The sequence below is a fragment of the Bombina bombina genome, chromosome 3 (genome assembly GCF_027579735.1).
Source record: "Bombina bombina isolate aBomBom1 chromosome 3, aBomBom1.pri, whole genome shotgun sequence".
NCBI lineage: Eukaryota > Metazoa > Chordata > Amphibia > Anura > Bombinatoridae > Bombina > Bombina bombina.
In genome coordinates this window covers 1152260060-1152276116 of record NC_069501.1, presented here as the reverse complement: position 1 = coordinate 1152276116, position 16057 = coordinate 1152260060, and the positions used below count along the sequence as shown (strand labels likewise).

The window sequence follows — 16057 nt, the reverse complement described above, 5'->3', positions numbered from 1 at the left end:
ATACTGTTGACATGAAATTGTTATCTTGGAAGGTTCTTTTTTTGTTGGCTATTGCCAGATTTCTGCTTTGCAATGTGATCCCCCTTATCTGTTTTTTCAAGATAAGGCGGTTTTACACACTTAACTAGGTTTCCCCCCTAAGGTGGTGTCGAATCGTAACATTAATCAAGAAATGCCTTGTCTCCTAATTCTTCTTCACCGAACGAACGTTTTCTTCATAATCTAGATGTGGTTGTGCCTTGAAGTTCTATCTTCAGGCTACTAAGGAATTCAGACAATCTTCCTCTTTGTCATCTATATGGAGAAGCGTAAGGTGCAGAAGGCTACTTCGACTTCTCTATCTTTCTGGTTGAGGGGTGTCATCCGCTTAGCTTATGAGACAGCGGGACGACAGCCTCCTGAGAGGATAACGGCTCATTCCATTAGAGCAGTGGCTTCCTCTTGGGCTTTTAAGAACGAAGTCTCAATGGATAAGTTTTGTAAGGCGGCTAACTGGTCCTCTTTACGCACTTTTTCTACATTTTACAAGTCTGATGTGTTTGCTTCGGCTGAAGCAGCTTTCGGGAGAAAGGTTTTGCAGGCTGTGATGCCCTCAGAATAGGGTCCGCCTCTTTTTTTCTGTTCCCTCCCATTATTCATTCAGTGTTCTCTGAAACTTGGGTATTGTTTTCCCAAAAGTAAGGAATTAAGTTGTGGACTCTCCCTGCCTTATGGAAGGAAATCATAATTTATGCTTATTAGATAAATTCCTTTCCTTCCTGGCAGGGAGAGTCCACGACCCCGCCCGTAATTAATTTTTTTGCTCCCTTTTTATATTATTATCTGGCACCTTTTATACCCTGATGTCTCTCCTACTTTTCCTTGTTCCCTCGGCAGAATGACTGTTGGATAGGGGAAGTGGGAGGGATATTTAAGCCTTTGGCTGGGGTGTCTTTGCCTCCTCCTGGTGGCCAGGTGTTGTACTTTCCCAACAGTAAGGAATGTGTCGTGGACTCTCCCTGCCAGGAAGGAAAGGAATTTATCTGGTAAGCATATATTATGTTTTCTGTTTAATTTTAATATGTGTGTTACTTCTAAACTATGTTTTCAAGTTACAATTTGGAAATTAGGGGGGGCCTGTTTTGTTCCTTATTTTCTTTATAATGTGTTGCAGACAATTTGTCCCTTTTTTGACTGACAAGGCCCTGACCCTACTCCCTCATGCAGCCGGGATTGTTGAATATGACAGGGTAGACAGGAATGAGTGAGGGGCATGAGGAATTGCATGTATGTGGTATGGCAGAAGGTTTTTCCCTCCAGTGATTTACGTTACATGTTTATATTTAAAGATAATAAATTACCTTCATCTTTACACGTTGATTGTCTAAGATTGGAATCCAATCAATCCAAATTTGTTTATGAAATGCATTGCATGAGTTTTCTAATTGAATTCATTTGAAACCCTCCACTTGGTTTTCAAATTTCAAATGCATTTGTGGCACAAACCCCCACTGTACCTTGCATGTCCAGTATTCCAATCAATCAGAACACTTTTCTGTAGCATTTCAAACTTTTTTTTTTTTTTTTTTAATTCTTTGGCTTGGACCTGTTGAAATCCTTTTTTTGTCTTTGTCCAGGAGAATTGTTCTGGTTGTTTGCACATTATTAACTACTTGTTAACAAAACAGATACATTATGTCATGGGCACTGGGCTGCAAGGGTTATACCCCTACCCCCCTTCTTCCTCACCCCTGTTGTTTCTCAGCAGATTTTGGCTCCTCAGAGCAACCGCAATCTCTAGGAGTCTTTGTTTGCTTGTTTTTGTGTTCCTACTTTGTCAGAGAAGAGCTGGTCTCTGACTGGAAAAACCCTCCTAGGCTGGCCGGGCTCCTGGAACTTCCATTCGGCCGCCTCACAACGGACACCCGTCTAACCCCTCTCAGGCTGGCCGGGCTCCTGGAACTCCCGGTCAACCACAGAGCAGCAGGACACCCACTAACTTTGCCCCTGGTTGCCCCAGCGGCCCTTTGCCCCAGAGCTCCGCCCTTTTGGGGATGGGTAGCCCGTAGGGAGGACAAGGGTTGGTGGAATTGCCTGAGGGGTGCTACTTGGGGAACTGGGGGTTTCGGACACCCCTACCCCCCCAATCTTTACAGGGCTGTAACTCCGAGAGCTTTAAAATGACACCCTGGAAGTGCCACCGCTCCACCAGGATCACCCCACAACCGCTGTCCCTAGGTACTGGAACTCTGTGGGACTGCGGCTGCTATGGAGGCGCCATCCTGTCTGGAGGGGTGGGAATGGTGGGAAAATGGTGGGATTGTCCTTTTGTCTTATCAAGATTAGTTCCTGTATAAATGTTGTGTGTTTTTCCCAATAAAATGTTCTTCTTTGTTCCACCTAAATGCTAGTTGTCTAGTTATTTGGGTGGGGATTGCTGAAATCACTCTCTCCGCTACATAGCGGCTGGTTCCAGGTGTTGGAAGATCGTTTCAGAGGAGCTACCCAGTCGGGGTAGAAGGGCTTCCGTCACAGTGATGGCAGCGGTGGGATGCTTCCATATACCTGGAACGTTAAAACCACCACCTTAAAGGGACACTGTACCCAAAAAAATTATTTTGTGATTCAGATAGAGCAGTAATTTTCAACCTTTTTTTTTGCCGTGGCACACTTTTTTACATTAAAAAATCCTGCAGCACACCACCATCCCAAAATTTTACAAAATCACACATTGTAGCCTAATACAGCATATATATATATATACACACACACACACACACACACACACACACTGTACTGTGCTGTCATGCCATGCGCAGTTACCCTCAGTTATCATCTCACTCAAAATAAAAAAACGGCCCAGAATAAAAAACAAGCAAAATTTAAAAAATGTCAGTGTGTCAGTCTGCTGCGGCACACCTGAGGATCTCTCATGGCACACTAGTGTGCAGCGGCACACTGGTTGAAAAACACTGAGATAGAGCATGCAATTTTAAGCAACTTTCTAATTTACTCCTATTATCAATTTTTCTTCGTTCTCTTGCTATCTTTATATGAAAAAGAAGGCATCTAAGCTTTTTTCTTGGTTCAGCACTCTGGACAGCAGTTTTTGATTGGTGGATGAATTTATCCACCAATCAGCAAGGACAACCTAGGTTGTTCACCAAAAATGGGCCGGCATCTAAACTTACATTCTTGCATTTCAAATAAAGATACCAAGAGAATAAAGAACATTTGATAATAGGAGTAAATTAAAAAGTTGCTTAAAATTGGATGCTCTATCTGAATCATGAACGAAATTTTTTGGGTACAGTGTCCCTTTAATACTTCTGTGGATGGAGCGCTATGATCCCAGAAGCTGTCGCTAGGACTATATCCGAGGCCAGCCAGATTTGCATGCTGGAGCTCCAGAAAGATCTGGGGGGAGCCGTGTTAGCCCCTCGAGACCCCGAACCAAGACCCAGGAAGCTACCTTACGAGGCTTTCCAGGCATTTAGGAATGATGGGGCCAAAGAGGTCGACTGCTACCTCCATTACTTCGAGACCCAGTGCAGGTTGCATGGGATTGCAGCGACAGATCTTGGCTGGAAACTGTCCGGCAAGGCGGCGGAAGCTTTCCAGACTGTTCCTCCCGAGGAGGAGAAGGACTATGACCGGGTAAAGGAATGCATCCGTACCCGGTATGGGCTCACCCAAGAGGCCCATCGACAGAAGTTCAGGGATCTACACAGACAAGACGGGCAGCCGTATACCAAGTGGACCCACCGGTTAGCCCATTCCTTGAACTCCTGGATTACAGGTTGCCACGTAAACACACTGGAGGAGGCACTGCAGCTCATCCTCCTGGAGTAATTTTAGTCCTGCATCCCTGCCGAGATCCGAGACTGGATTAAGGATAGGAAATCAAGGACTGCTATTATCGAAGGTTCGTCCTTAAAGGGATACTAACCCCTCATTTTTTCTTTCATGATTCAGATAGAGCATGTCATTTTAAGCAACTTTCTAATTTACTCCTATTATCAATTTTTCTTTGTTCTCATGTTATCTTGATTTGAAAAGCAGTAATAAAAGGTTAGGAGCCGGCCCATTTTTTAGTTCAGCACCTTGGTAGAGCTGCTGATTGGTTTGCTACATTTAGCCACAAATCAGAAAGTGCTACCCATGTGCTGAACAAAAAATGGTCTGGCTCTAAAGCTTACAGTACTGCTTTTTCAAATCAAGATAGCATGAGAACAAAGAAAAATTGATAATAGGAGTAAATTAGAAAGGTGCTTAAAATCTCATGCTCTATCTGAATCATGAAATAAAAAACATTGGGTTTAGTATCCCTTTAATTATAGTACCTTGGCAAAACCCCTGACCGACCTGACCCGTAAAAGACTGCCCCAACAGGTCCTGTGGTCCCCAGAATGCTAGACTGCCTTCCAGAGCCTCAAGGCTGCTTTGGTCTCTGCCCCGGTCCTGGCCGCTCCTAACTCCAACAAATGGTTTTGTGTTCATACAGATGCCTCCATGTTCGGGTTGGGAGCAGTCCTAAGCCAAGTAAACGAAGGAGGACAAGACAACCCCGTAGCCTACATCAGTAGGAAGCTGTTACCCAGAGAGGTAGGCTATGCGGCGGTGGAAAAGGAATGCCCTGCCCTGGTATGGGCCCTCAAGAAACTGCAACCGTACCTATATGGAAGGCCGTTCACTGTCCTCATAGACCACAACCCTCTGGTGTGACTAAACCGAGTATTGGGAGATAATGGACGCTTATTAAGGTGGAATTTAGCTCTGCAGCCCTTCAACTTCAACGTTCAGTACAGGCCGGGAAAAAGCAATGGGAATGCTGATGGACTTTCCCGGCAGACTGAACTAGAGTGCTCTTTGGACAGCCCCAAGTAGACCCATGTGGATCAAGCCGGTTCTGCCAAACTGGAAGGGGAGATTTGTCACGGGCAACCGGGATGCAATGGTTAAACCCCTACCCCCCTACTTCCTCACCCCTGTTGTTTCTCAGCAGATTTGGGCTCCTCAGAGCAACCGCTATCTCTAGAAGTCTTTGTTTGCTTGCTTTTGTGTTCCTACTTTGTCAGAGAAGAGCTGGTCTGTGACCGGAAAAACCCTCCTAGGCGGGCCGTGCTGAGTACTAGGTACTGGGACTTTGTGGGACTGTGGCTTCTATGGAGGCGCCAGCCTGTCTGGAGGGGCGGGAAAACAGTGGGATTATCCTTTGTCTTATCAAGATGAGTTCCTGTATAAATGTTGTGTGTTTGTCCCAATAAAATTTTCTTCTTTGTTCCACCTAAATGCTAGTTGTCTAGTTATTTGGGTGGGGATTGCTGAAATCTCTCTCTCTCCGCTACATAGCGGCTGGTTCCAGGTGTTGGAAGATCATTTCAGTCGGGGTAGGAAGAGATCCATCGCACATTGTTTTAATAAATAGTCAACAATTACGTCCAAACACTTTTAAAGGGATGGGAAACTCCAAATTTTCTTTCATGATTTGGATAGAACATATAATTTTAAACAACTTTCCAATTTATTTGCTTTATCAAATTTGTTTTGTTCTCTTGTTATCCTTTGCTGAAGGAACAACATTGCACTACTGGCAGTAAGATGAACACATCTAGTCAGCCAATCACAAAAGGAAAATGTGTGCAGGCACCCATTAGCAGCAGCGCCCACTAGTGGAGGATATGTGCGTATTCTTTTTCAACAAGTGATACCAAGAGAACAAAGCATATTTGAAAATAGAAGTGAATTTAAAAGTGTCTTAAAATTACATGCTTTAATTTTGACTTTCCTAACCCTTTAAATTATGAAATTTTAATGCAAGTGAAACATGATCATTAAAATATAAATCTATGATTGTAATTACTTTTTTAAGGATTAAACAAGTTAATTACATATTTACATAAAACTAGATGAATGTATTAAATATACATGTCATGAATTAATATATTATACTGTAAATATACAGATATATAAAGAAAGAAATATTTAAATATAATAAAAAAGAGTTAAGCTCGCTCACAATCTTTTTACTTTCAACTTGTAATACATGCGCTAAACCGCTCACATTAAAAAGCTTGCGATAAAGCATAAAAAAAAAAAAACATAAATAGTGTGCCTCTTGTAATCTGGCCCACTCTTGGGTGCTTTTTTAAATCAATTCAAAAGTATTAAATTTAATAAGAGCCACCTATTAAATTGTAAGTGAAGAACATTGGAATGTTAAATATTTATATTAAAAACACAGTAAAACATATTACAATATATCAAAAAATGAATACAAATTATTTTTCATCTTTAAAGGCATTTGAGTGGAAAGGGCTCCAAAAAGTGTATATACTCTGTATGTCTACATATGTGTATACCTGTGTGTATATATGTATGTATGTACATATTTATACATATAAACATATGCACATGTATGTGTGTATATATATATATATATATATATATAAATATATATATATATATATATATATATATACACACACACACTAAGATACACATTAAATATAAATAGCATGCTTTATCTAAATCATGAAACTGTAATTTTGACTTTAGTGGACCATTAAGATTTAGCTGCTCAGGCCAGTTAATAACAGCTATACACAAGCTGATAAAGTAACTATATCCATTTTTCTATATTCCATGTACACATTGTTTGCACAATGTAATGCCTTTTATATCTGTTCCTAACTGTCCTCAGCAGAAAAAAATTAGATAAGGAAAACCTAGGTTACAACATGGCATCGCTCATTACTTTATAGAAACTAAAATTTTACACTAATTACATTATTTTTAAAAACCTAGTATAAGCTAAAAAAATAAATACCACCATAATATTTGCAAGCCGTATCTACCATTTATGTTGTGTTTAATATCCCCTTTTTTTCTTTGCATGGAAAATGTTACAGTAATACACATAGGATTTTTTCCTCATATAAAGATTGAATAACACATGCATACCCCTCAACTGTCCCGATTTTTGTGGGACAGTCACGATTTTATGGGTCTGTCCCGGGTTGCTTGCCATCTGTCCCGAATCGCTCCATGCATTTTCACCAAAAAAAAAAATGTATTCTATTGGGCTCATACTCAGAAGTAGCTGGCTTTTCTCTCACAGGGTTAGATACCTGTTAGATTCCCTGTGGAAAAAGAACCGTGTGTGGGTTAAGCAGGAGTAAGAAGGCTGTATACCCTCTGACCTCAATGAATGGTGACCTCTAACCTCGGGTAGTGATGACGTTTAACTAGCATGTCTTCAGTTTTATACAATGAGCAGTTCTAACACCAGGGTAACGAACAGTAGCAACCTCAGACTGACAGCTAATGTGCTTGCCAATCCCAGGACCGCATACAATGAATTACAGATACACATATATGATGTAGTGTGTGTGTGTATCTGTATGTATAAGTGTATGCTATGTAGTGTGTGTATCTGCATGTATAAGTGTAAGCTATGTATGTGTATGTGTTTCTGCATGTATAAGTGTATGCTATGTAGTGTGTATATCTGCATGTATAAGTGTAAGCTATGTAGTGTGTGTATATCTGCATGTATAAGTGTATGCTATGTAGTGTGTGTGTATCTGCATGTATAAGTGTATGCTATGTAGTGTGTGGGTATCTGCATGTATAAGTGCATGCTATGTAGTGTGTGTGTATCTGCATGTATAAGTGTATGCTATGTAGTGTGTGTATATCTGCATGTATAAGTGTATGGTATGTAGTGTGTGTATCTGCATGTATAAGTATATGCTATGTAGTGTGTGTATATCTGCATGTATAAGTGTATGCTATGTAGTGTGTGTATCTGCATGTATAAGTATATGCTATGTAGTGTATGTATATCTGCATGTATAAGTGTATGCTATGTAGTGTGTGTATCTGCATGTATAAGTGTATGCTATGTAGTGTGTGTATCTGCATGTATAAGTGTATGCTATGTAGTGTGTGTATCTGCATGTATAAGTGTATGCTATGTAGTGTGTGTATATCTGCATGTATAAGTGTATGCTATGTAGTGTATGTGTATCTGCATGTATAAGTATATGCTATGTAGTGTGTGTGTGTATCTGCATGTATAAGTGTATGCTATGTAGTGTGTGTGTGTATCTGCATGTATAAGTGTATGCTATGTAGTGTGTATATCTGAATGTATAAGTATATGCTATGTAGTGTGTGTATATCTGAATGTATAAGTATATGCTATGTAGTGTGTGTTTCTGTGTATTTTAGTGTGTGTGCATGTATATGTGTAGATTGTGTTACTGTGCATTTTTGCAGACTTTAAAGGCCAGAATTTAGAATATTAACGGGGAATGCAGAGAGCAGTTTTAAAGAATCTATTATTATATGTCCAATTAAGATTAAAATATTTAGCACTGTCTCTGCAAATGTTAATTAAATACAGAGCTCACATAGCCATACCAGTGGTTTGAGCTTGTGTTTGATTAGCTGTCTAAGAGTATTAAAATATATGACTTTAATTAGAATTTCTTTCATGTAATTAACAAGAGTCCATGAGCTAGTGACGTATGGGATATACATTCCTACCAGGAGGGGCAAAGTTTCCCAAACCTTAAAATGCCTATAAATACACCCCTCACCACACCCACAAATCAGTTTTACAAACTTTGCCTCCAAGGGAGGTGGTGAAGTAAGTTTGTGCTAGATTCTACGTTGATATGCGCTCCGCAGCAAGTTGGAGCCCGGTTTTCCTCTCAGCGTGCAGTGAATGTCAGAGGGATGTGAGGAGAGTATTGCCTATTGAATGCAGTGATCTCCTTCTACGGGGTCTATTTCATAAGGTTCTCTGTTATCGGTCGTAGAGATTCATCTCTTACCTCCCTTTTCAGATCGACGATATACTCTTATATTTACCATTTCCTCTACTGATTCTCGTTTCAGTACTGGTTTGGCTTTCTACAAACATGTAGATGAGTGTCCTGGGGTAAGTAAGTCTTATTTTCTGTGACACTCTAAGCTATGGTTGGGCACTTTATTTATAAAGTTCTAAATATATGTATTCAAACATTTATTTGCCTTGACTCAGAATGTTCAACTTTCCTTATTTCCAGACAGTCAGTTTCATATTTGGGATTATGCTTTAATTATCATATTTTTCTTACCTCAAAAATTTGACTTTTTTCCCTGTGGGCTGTTAGGCTCGCGGGGGCTGAAAATGCTTCATTTTATTGCGTCATTCTTGGCGCGGACTTTTTTGGCGCAAAAATTCATTTCCGTTTCCGGCGTCATACGTGTCGCCGGAAGTTGCGTCATTTTTTTGACGTTATTTTGCGCCAAAAATGTCGGCGTTCCGGATGTGGCGTCATTTTTGGCGCCAAAAGCATTTAGGCGCCAAATAATGTGGGCGTCTTATTTGGCGCCAAAAAATATGGGCGTCGCTTTTGTCTCCACATTATTTCAGTCTCATTTTTCATTTGCTTCTGGTTGCTAGAAGCTTGATGTTTGGCATTTTTTTCCCATTCCTGAAACTGTCTTATAAGGAATTTGATCTATTTTGCTTTATATGTTGTTTTTTCTCTTACATATTGCAAGATGTCTCACGTTGCATCTGAGCCAGAAGATACTACAGGAAAACCTCTGCCTGCTGGATCTACCAAAGCTAAGTGTATCTGCTGTAAACTTTTGGTAGCTATTCCTCCAGCTGTTGTTTGTATTAAATGTCATGACAAACTTGTTAATGCAGATAATATTTCCTTTAGTGATGTACCATTGCCTGTTGCAGTTCCCTCAACATCTAAGGTGCAGAATGTTCCTGATAACATAAGAGATTTTGTTTCTGAATCCATAAAGAAGGCTTTGTCTGTTATTTCTCCTTCTAGTAAACGTAAAAAGTCTTTTAAATCTTCTCTCTCTACAGATGAATTTTTAAATGAACACCATCATTCTGATTCTTTGGACTCTTCTGGTTCAGAGGATTCTGTCTCAGAGATTGATGCTGATAAATCTTCATATTTATTTAAGATGGAATTTATTCGCTCTTTACTTAAAGAAGTACTAATTGCTTTAGAAATAGAGGATTCTAGTCCTCTTGATACTAATTCTATACGTTTGGATAAGGTTTTTAAAGCTCCTGCGGTTATTCCAGAAGTCTTTCCTGTTCCTAATGCTATTTCTGCAGTAATTGCTAAGGAATGGGATAGATTGGGTAATTCATTTACTCCTTCTAAACGTTTTAAGCAATTATATCCTGTTCCGCCTGACAGATTAGAATTTTGGGACAAAATCCCTAAAGTTGATGGGGCTATTTCTACCCTTGCTAAACGTACTACCATTCCTACATCAGATGGTACCTCGTTTAAGGATCCTTTAGATAGAAAAATTGAATCTTTTCTAAGAAAAGCTTATCTATGTTCAGGTAATCTTCTTAGACCTGCTATATCATTGGCTGATGTTGCTGCAGCTTCAACTTTTTTGTTGGAAACTCTAGCGCAACAAGTAACAAATCGTGATTCTCATGATATTATTATTCTTCTCCAGCATGCTAATAATTTCATCTGTGATGCCATTTTTTGATATTATTAGAGTTGATGTTAGATTTATGTCTCTGGCTATCTTAGCCAGAAGAGCTTTATGGCTTAAGACTTGGAATGCTGATATGGCTTCTAAATCAACTCTACTTTCCATTTCTTTCCAGGGAAACAAATTATTTGGTTCTCAGTTGGATTCTATTATTTCAACTGTTACTGGTGGGAAAGGAACTTTTTTACCACAGGATAAAAAGTCTAAAGGTAAAAACAGGGCTAACAATCGTTTTCGTTCCTTTCGTTTCAACAAAGAACAAAAGCCTGATCCTTCGTCCTCAGGAGCAGTTTCAGTTTGGAAACCATCCCCAGTCTGGAATAAATCCAAGCCTGCTAGAAAGGCAAAGCCTGCTTCTAAGTTCACATGAAGGTACGGCCCTCATTCCAGTTCAGCTGGTAGGGGGCAGGTTACGTTTTTTCAAAGAAATTTGGATCAGTTCTGTTCACAATCTTTGGATTCAGAACATTGTTTCAGAAGGGTACAGAATTTGTTTCAAGATGAGACCTCCTGCAAAGAGATTTTTTCTTTCCCATGTCCCAGTAAATCCAGTGAAAGCTCAAGCATTTCTGAATTGTGTTTCAGATCTAGAGTTGGCTGGAGTAATTATGCCAGTTCCAGTTCCGGAACAGGGGATGGGGTTTTATTCAAATCTCTTCATTGTACCAAAGAAGGAGAATTCCTTCAGACCAGTTCTGGATCTAAAATTATTGAATCGTTATGTAAGGATACCAACGTTCAAGATGGTAACTGTAAGGACTATATTGCCTTTTGTTCAGCAAGGGAATTATATGTCCACAATAGATTTACAGGATGCATATCTGCATATTCCGATTCATCCAGATCATTATCAGTTCCTGAGATTCTCTTTTCTAGACAAGCATTACCAATTTGTGGCTCTACCGTTTGGCCTTGCTACAGCTCCAAGAATTTTCACAAAGATTCTCGGTGCCCTTCTGTCTGTAATCAGAGAACAGGGTATTGTGGTATTTCCTTATTTGGACGATATCTTGGTACTTGCTCCGTCTTTACATTTAGCAGAGTCTCATACGAATCGACTTGTGTTGTTTCTTCAAGATCATGGTTGGAGGATCAATTTACCAAAAAGTTCTTTGATTCCTCAAACAAGGGTAACCTTTCTGGGTTTCCAGATAGATTCAGTGTCCATGACTTTGTCTTTAACAGACAAGAGACGTCTAAAATTGATTACAGCCTGTCGAAACCTTCAGTCTCAATCATTCCCTTCGGTAGCCTTATGCATGGAAATTCTAGGTCTTATGACTGCTGCATCGGACGCGATCCCCTTTGCTCGTTTTCACATGCGACCTCTTCAGCTCTGTATGCTGAACCAATGGTGCAGGGATTACACGAAGATATATCAATTAATATCTTTAAAACCGATTGTTCGGCACTCTCTGACGTGGTGGACAGATCACCATCGTTTAATTCAGGGGGCTTCTTTTGTTCTTCCGACCTGGACTGTAATTTCAACAGATGCAAGTCTCACAGGTTGGGGAGCTGTGTGGGGATCTCTGACGGCACAAGGAGTTTGGGAATCTCAGGAGGTGAGATTACCGATCAATATCTTGGAACTCCGTGCAGTTTTCAGAGCTCTTCAGTTTTGGCCTCTTCTGAAGAGAGAATCGTTCATTTGTTTTCAGACAGACAATGTCACAACTGTGGCATACATCAATCATCAAGGAGGGACTCACAGTCCTCTGGCTATGAAAGAAGTATCTCGAATTTTGGTTTGGGCGGAATCCAGCTCCTGTCTAATCTCTGCGGTTCATATCCCAGGTGTAGACAATTGGGAAGCGGATTATCTCAGTCGCCAAACGTTGCATCCGGGCGAATGGTCTCTTCACCCAGAGGTATTTCTTCAGATTGTTCAAATGTGGGGGCTCCCAGAGATAGATCTGATGGCCTCTCATCTAAACAAGAAACTTCCCAGGTATCTGTCCAGATCCCGGGATCCTCAGGCGGAGGCAGTGGATGCATTATCACTTCCTTGGAAGTATCATCCTGCCTATATCTTTCCGCCTCTAGTTCTTCTTCCAAGAGTAATCTCCAAGATTCTGAGGGAATGCTCGTTTGTTCTGCTAATAGCTCCGGCATGGCCTCACAGGTTTTGGTATGCGGATCTTGTCCGGATGGCATCTTGCCAACCATGGACTCTTCCGTTAAGACCAGACCTTCTGTCTCAAGGTCCTTTTTTCCATCCGGATCTGAAATCCTTAAATTTAAAGGTATGGAGATTGAACGCTTGATTCTTGGTCATAGAGGTTTCTCTGACTCCGTGATTAATACTATGTTACAGGCTCGTAAATCTGTATCTCGAGAGATATATTATAGAGTCTGGAAGACTTATATTTCTTGGTGTCTTTCTCATCATTTTTCTTGGCATTCTTTTAGAATACCGAGAATTTTACAGTTTCTTCAGGATGGTTTAGATAAGGGTTTGTCCGCGAGTTCTTTGAAAGGACAAATCTCCGCTCTTTCTGTTCTTTTTCACAGAAAGATTGCTATTCTTCCTGATATTCATTGTTTTGTACAAGCTTTGGTTCGTATAAAACCTGTCATTAAGTCAATTTCTCCTCCATGGAGTTTGAATTTGGTTTTGGGAGCTCTTCAAGCTCCTCCGTTTGAACCTATGCATTCATTGGACATTAAATTACTTTCTTGGAAAGTTTTGTTCCTTTTGGCCATCTCTTCTGCTAGAAGAGTTTCTGAATTATCTGCTCTTTCGTGTGAGTCTCCTTTTCTGATTTTTCATCAGGATAAGGCGGTGTTGCGAACTTCTTTTGAATTTTTACCTAAAGTTGTGAATTCCAACAACATTAGTAGAGAAATTGTGGTTCCTTCATTATGTCCTAATCCTAAGAATTCTAAGGAGAAATCATTGCATTCTTTGGATGTTGTTAGAGCTTTGAAATATTATGTTGAAGCTACGAAATCTTTCCGTAAGACTTCTAGTCTATTTGTTATCTTTTCCGGTTCTAGGAAAGGCCAGAAAGCTTCTGCCATTTCTTTGGCATCTTGGTTGAAATCTTTAATTCATCTTGCCTATGTTGAGTCGGGTAAAATTCCGCCTCAAAGAATTACAGCTCATTCTACTAGGTCAGTTTCTACTTCCTGGGCGTTTAGGAATGAAGCTTCGGTTGACCAGATCTGCAAAGCAGCAACTTGGTCCTCTTTGCATACTTTTACTAAATTCTACCATTTTGATGTATTTTCTTCTTCTGAAGCAGTTTTTGGTAGAAAAGTTCTTAAGGCAGCGGTTTCAGTTTGAATCTTCTGCTTATGTTTTTTGTTAAACTTTATTTTGGGTGTGGATTATTTTCAGCAGGAATTGGCTGTCTTTATTTTATCCCTCCCTCTCTAGTGACTCTTGTGTGGAAAGATCCACATCTTGGGTAGTCATTATCCCATACGTCACTAGCTCATGGACTCTTGTTAATTACATGAAAGAAAACATAATTTATGTAAGAACTTACCTGATAAATTCATTTCTTTCATATTAACAAGAGTCCATGAGGCCCACCCTTTTTTGTGGTGGTTATGATTTTTTTGTATAAAGCACAATTATTCCAATTCCTTATTTTATATGCTTCGCACTTTTTTTCTTATCACCCCACTTCTTGGCTATTCGTTAAACTGATTTGTGGGTGTGGTGAGGGGTGTATTTATAGGCATTTTAAGGTTTGGGAAACTTTGCCCCTCCTGGTAGGAATGTATATCCCATACGTCACTAGCTCATGGACTCTTGTTAATATGAAAGAAATGAATTTATCAGGTAAGTTCTTACATAAATTATGTTTTTATTTATATTACTTTGGTCTTATGATTTTCTTTTAAGCCACATCCCTGCTCCTGCCCACCACATATCACACTTTTGCCATGGGGGGGGGGTCCCTCTTTTGAATTTTGAAATGTTGGGAGGTATGTACATGTAGTGTGCAATAGCAGGCGGTTCAGACAACCAGAAGGCAACCAACTGCCGCCAATTTATTTTCTATAACGTTTCTTCCCTGTGTTACCAGACACGAGTGTAAGATTCCAGTAACCCACAGGGCATTGTAAACAGTCCTGCTCAGCAGCAATATTCAAAGACAAATTTCAGATATAGTCTGGCAAATAAAATTGCTAATTTAAGAGCTATTATATTCTATATGTATGATACAATATGAGTTAAAAATGATAACCTTTTCTGTCCCTTTAACTGCTTGTTAATAATATCACTTTCAGTATGTACCATAGTCTATAATTATGGACAATGGTTATCTATAGTGATGGATGCACTTTCTCAAAAACAGTATTTCATACTTCACATTCAAAGTGAATTTGCACGTCTATCTAAATATCAGTAATGTTTAATCTGCTGATTGCTCAGCATGGACTATTAAACACACAGAGATTCCCATTGTGTGTGCATGCATCACTGTTGTAGAATTGTTTCCCCATTTTGTGAACATCAGTACAGTCTGTGTTACATATTAGTGTGACTTCTGTGTGATTTGTGTTTTTATAACATTTTCAGAATTCACTGCAATATTTTATCTAATCTAATAGTTTTGTTTTTCTATTCTTTAGATGTTGTGAGAAAACTATGGAAGTTATGAGAAACTCTCAGGAAGCTTTACTGACCATTGTTGAGGTATCTTTATAACATAAAACTTCTTATTGAAACAATCACACTGCTTTGTATTAAATGGTTTGCTGGCTCTTTGGTTATGTGGCAGATATATACATATATTTCACACTGACATAATAATAAATATAATATTCAGGTATTAGTAGGATATGCTGCCTCATACCTACTAATACATATATTCCACCCACTTCCTGCTTGCTTACGTTCTCTAGATATTTGAGGTATAGAAGTACCACCTGCAGCTGAATATGAAGAAGGCTACTTTGTTGCCTGTGGTCTTACCATGTGACTGAGCTTCTTTGCTGATGTGGCTTGTTTCAGTGCATCTCAAACCTCTTTCTGGCCCAACAGTTCTGCATGCGACGTCTCGTTCTAGTTGCTGCTGGGTTATTTGTCTCTGCGCTGTGCTCATATTGCAGTTTCATAGGATTTTACACCAAATCCTTGTAATACCATAGTAACATATTTGAAACAGACACGTTTGGGTCATTTTACCTTTATGTGTTTAATCACTAATTATATCCATTTTTTAATGGATGATTTGATGCTTTATTCTGCTCCCTGGTTCTGAAATTGTGATATTCTCAGTCTGGTGTTTGATGGGATATGATTTTGCATAGTACTTGTAAACTTTGATTCTGCTTGTTCAGTTAGCCAAAGAAGTCTGGCAAAACATGTTGGCATTTAAGTTGATGGAAGCAAAATTCTACTAGGGCTTAGTATATTGAAACCTTACTTGAGCAGCTCTGCATGGGCGCCAATTTCTCTGAAATGTATTAGTTCAATGTGTTTGTGTCTTCACAGGCAGCTTTTTCTTTGCCTCACTCGCTTTTAAATTGATAACTTTTGGCATAGACCAGACTATTATCTGAATAATATGTA

The 16057-nt window shown here is 39.6% G+C and overlaps 1 protein-coding gene across 1 annotated transcript in view; it reads left to right on the top strand.

The window, feature by feature from the left end:
• Nucleotides 1-16057, top strand: part of ATM (ATM serine/threonine kinase) — a 925848-nt gene that overhangs the window by 859555 nt on the left and 50236 nt on the right. Inside the window, exon 61 of the mRNA XM_053708547.1 lies at nt 15115-15178. Coding sequence (XP_053564522.1) covers nt 15115-15178 — 64 coding nt within the window. The remainder of the gene's footprint in view (nt 1-15114; nt 15179-16057) is intronic.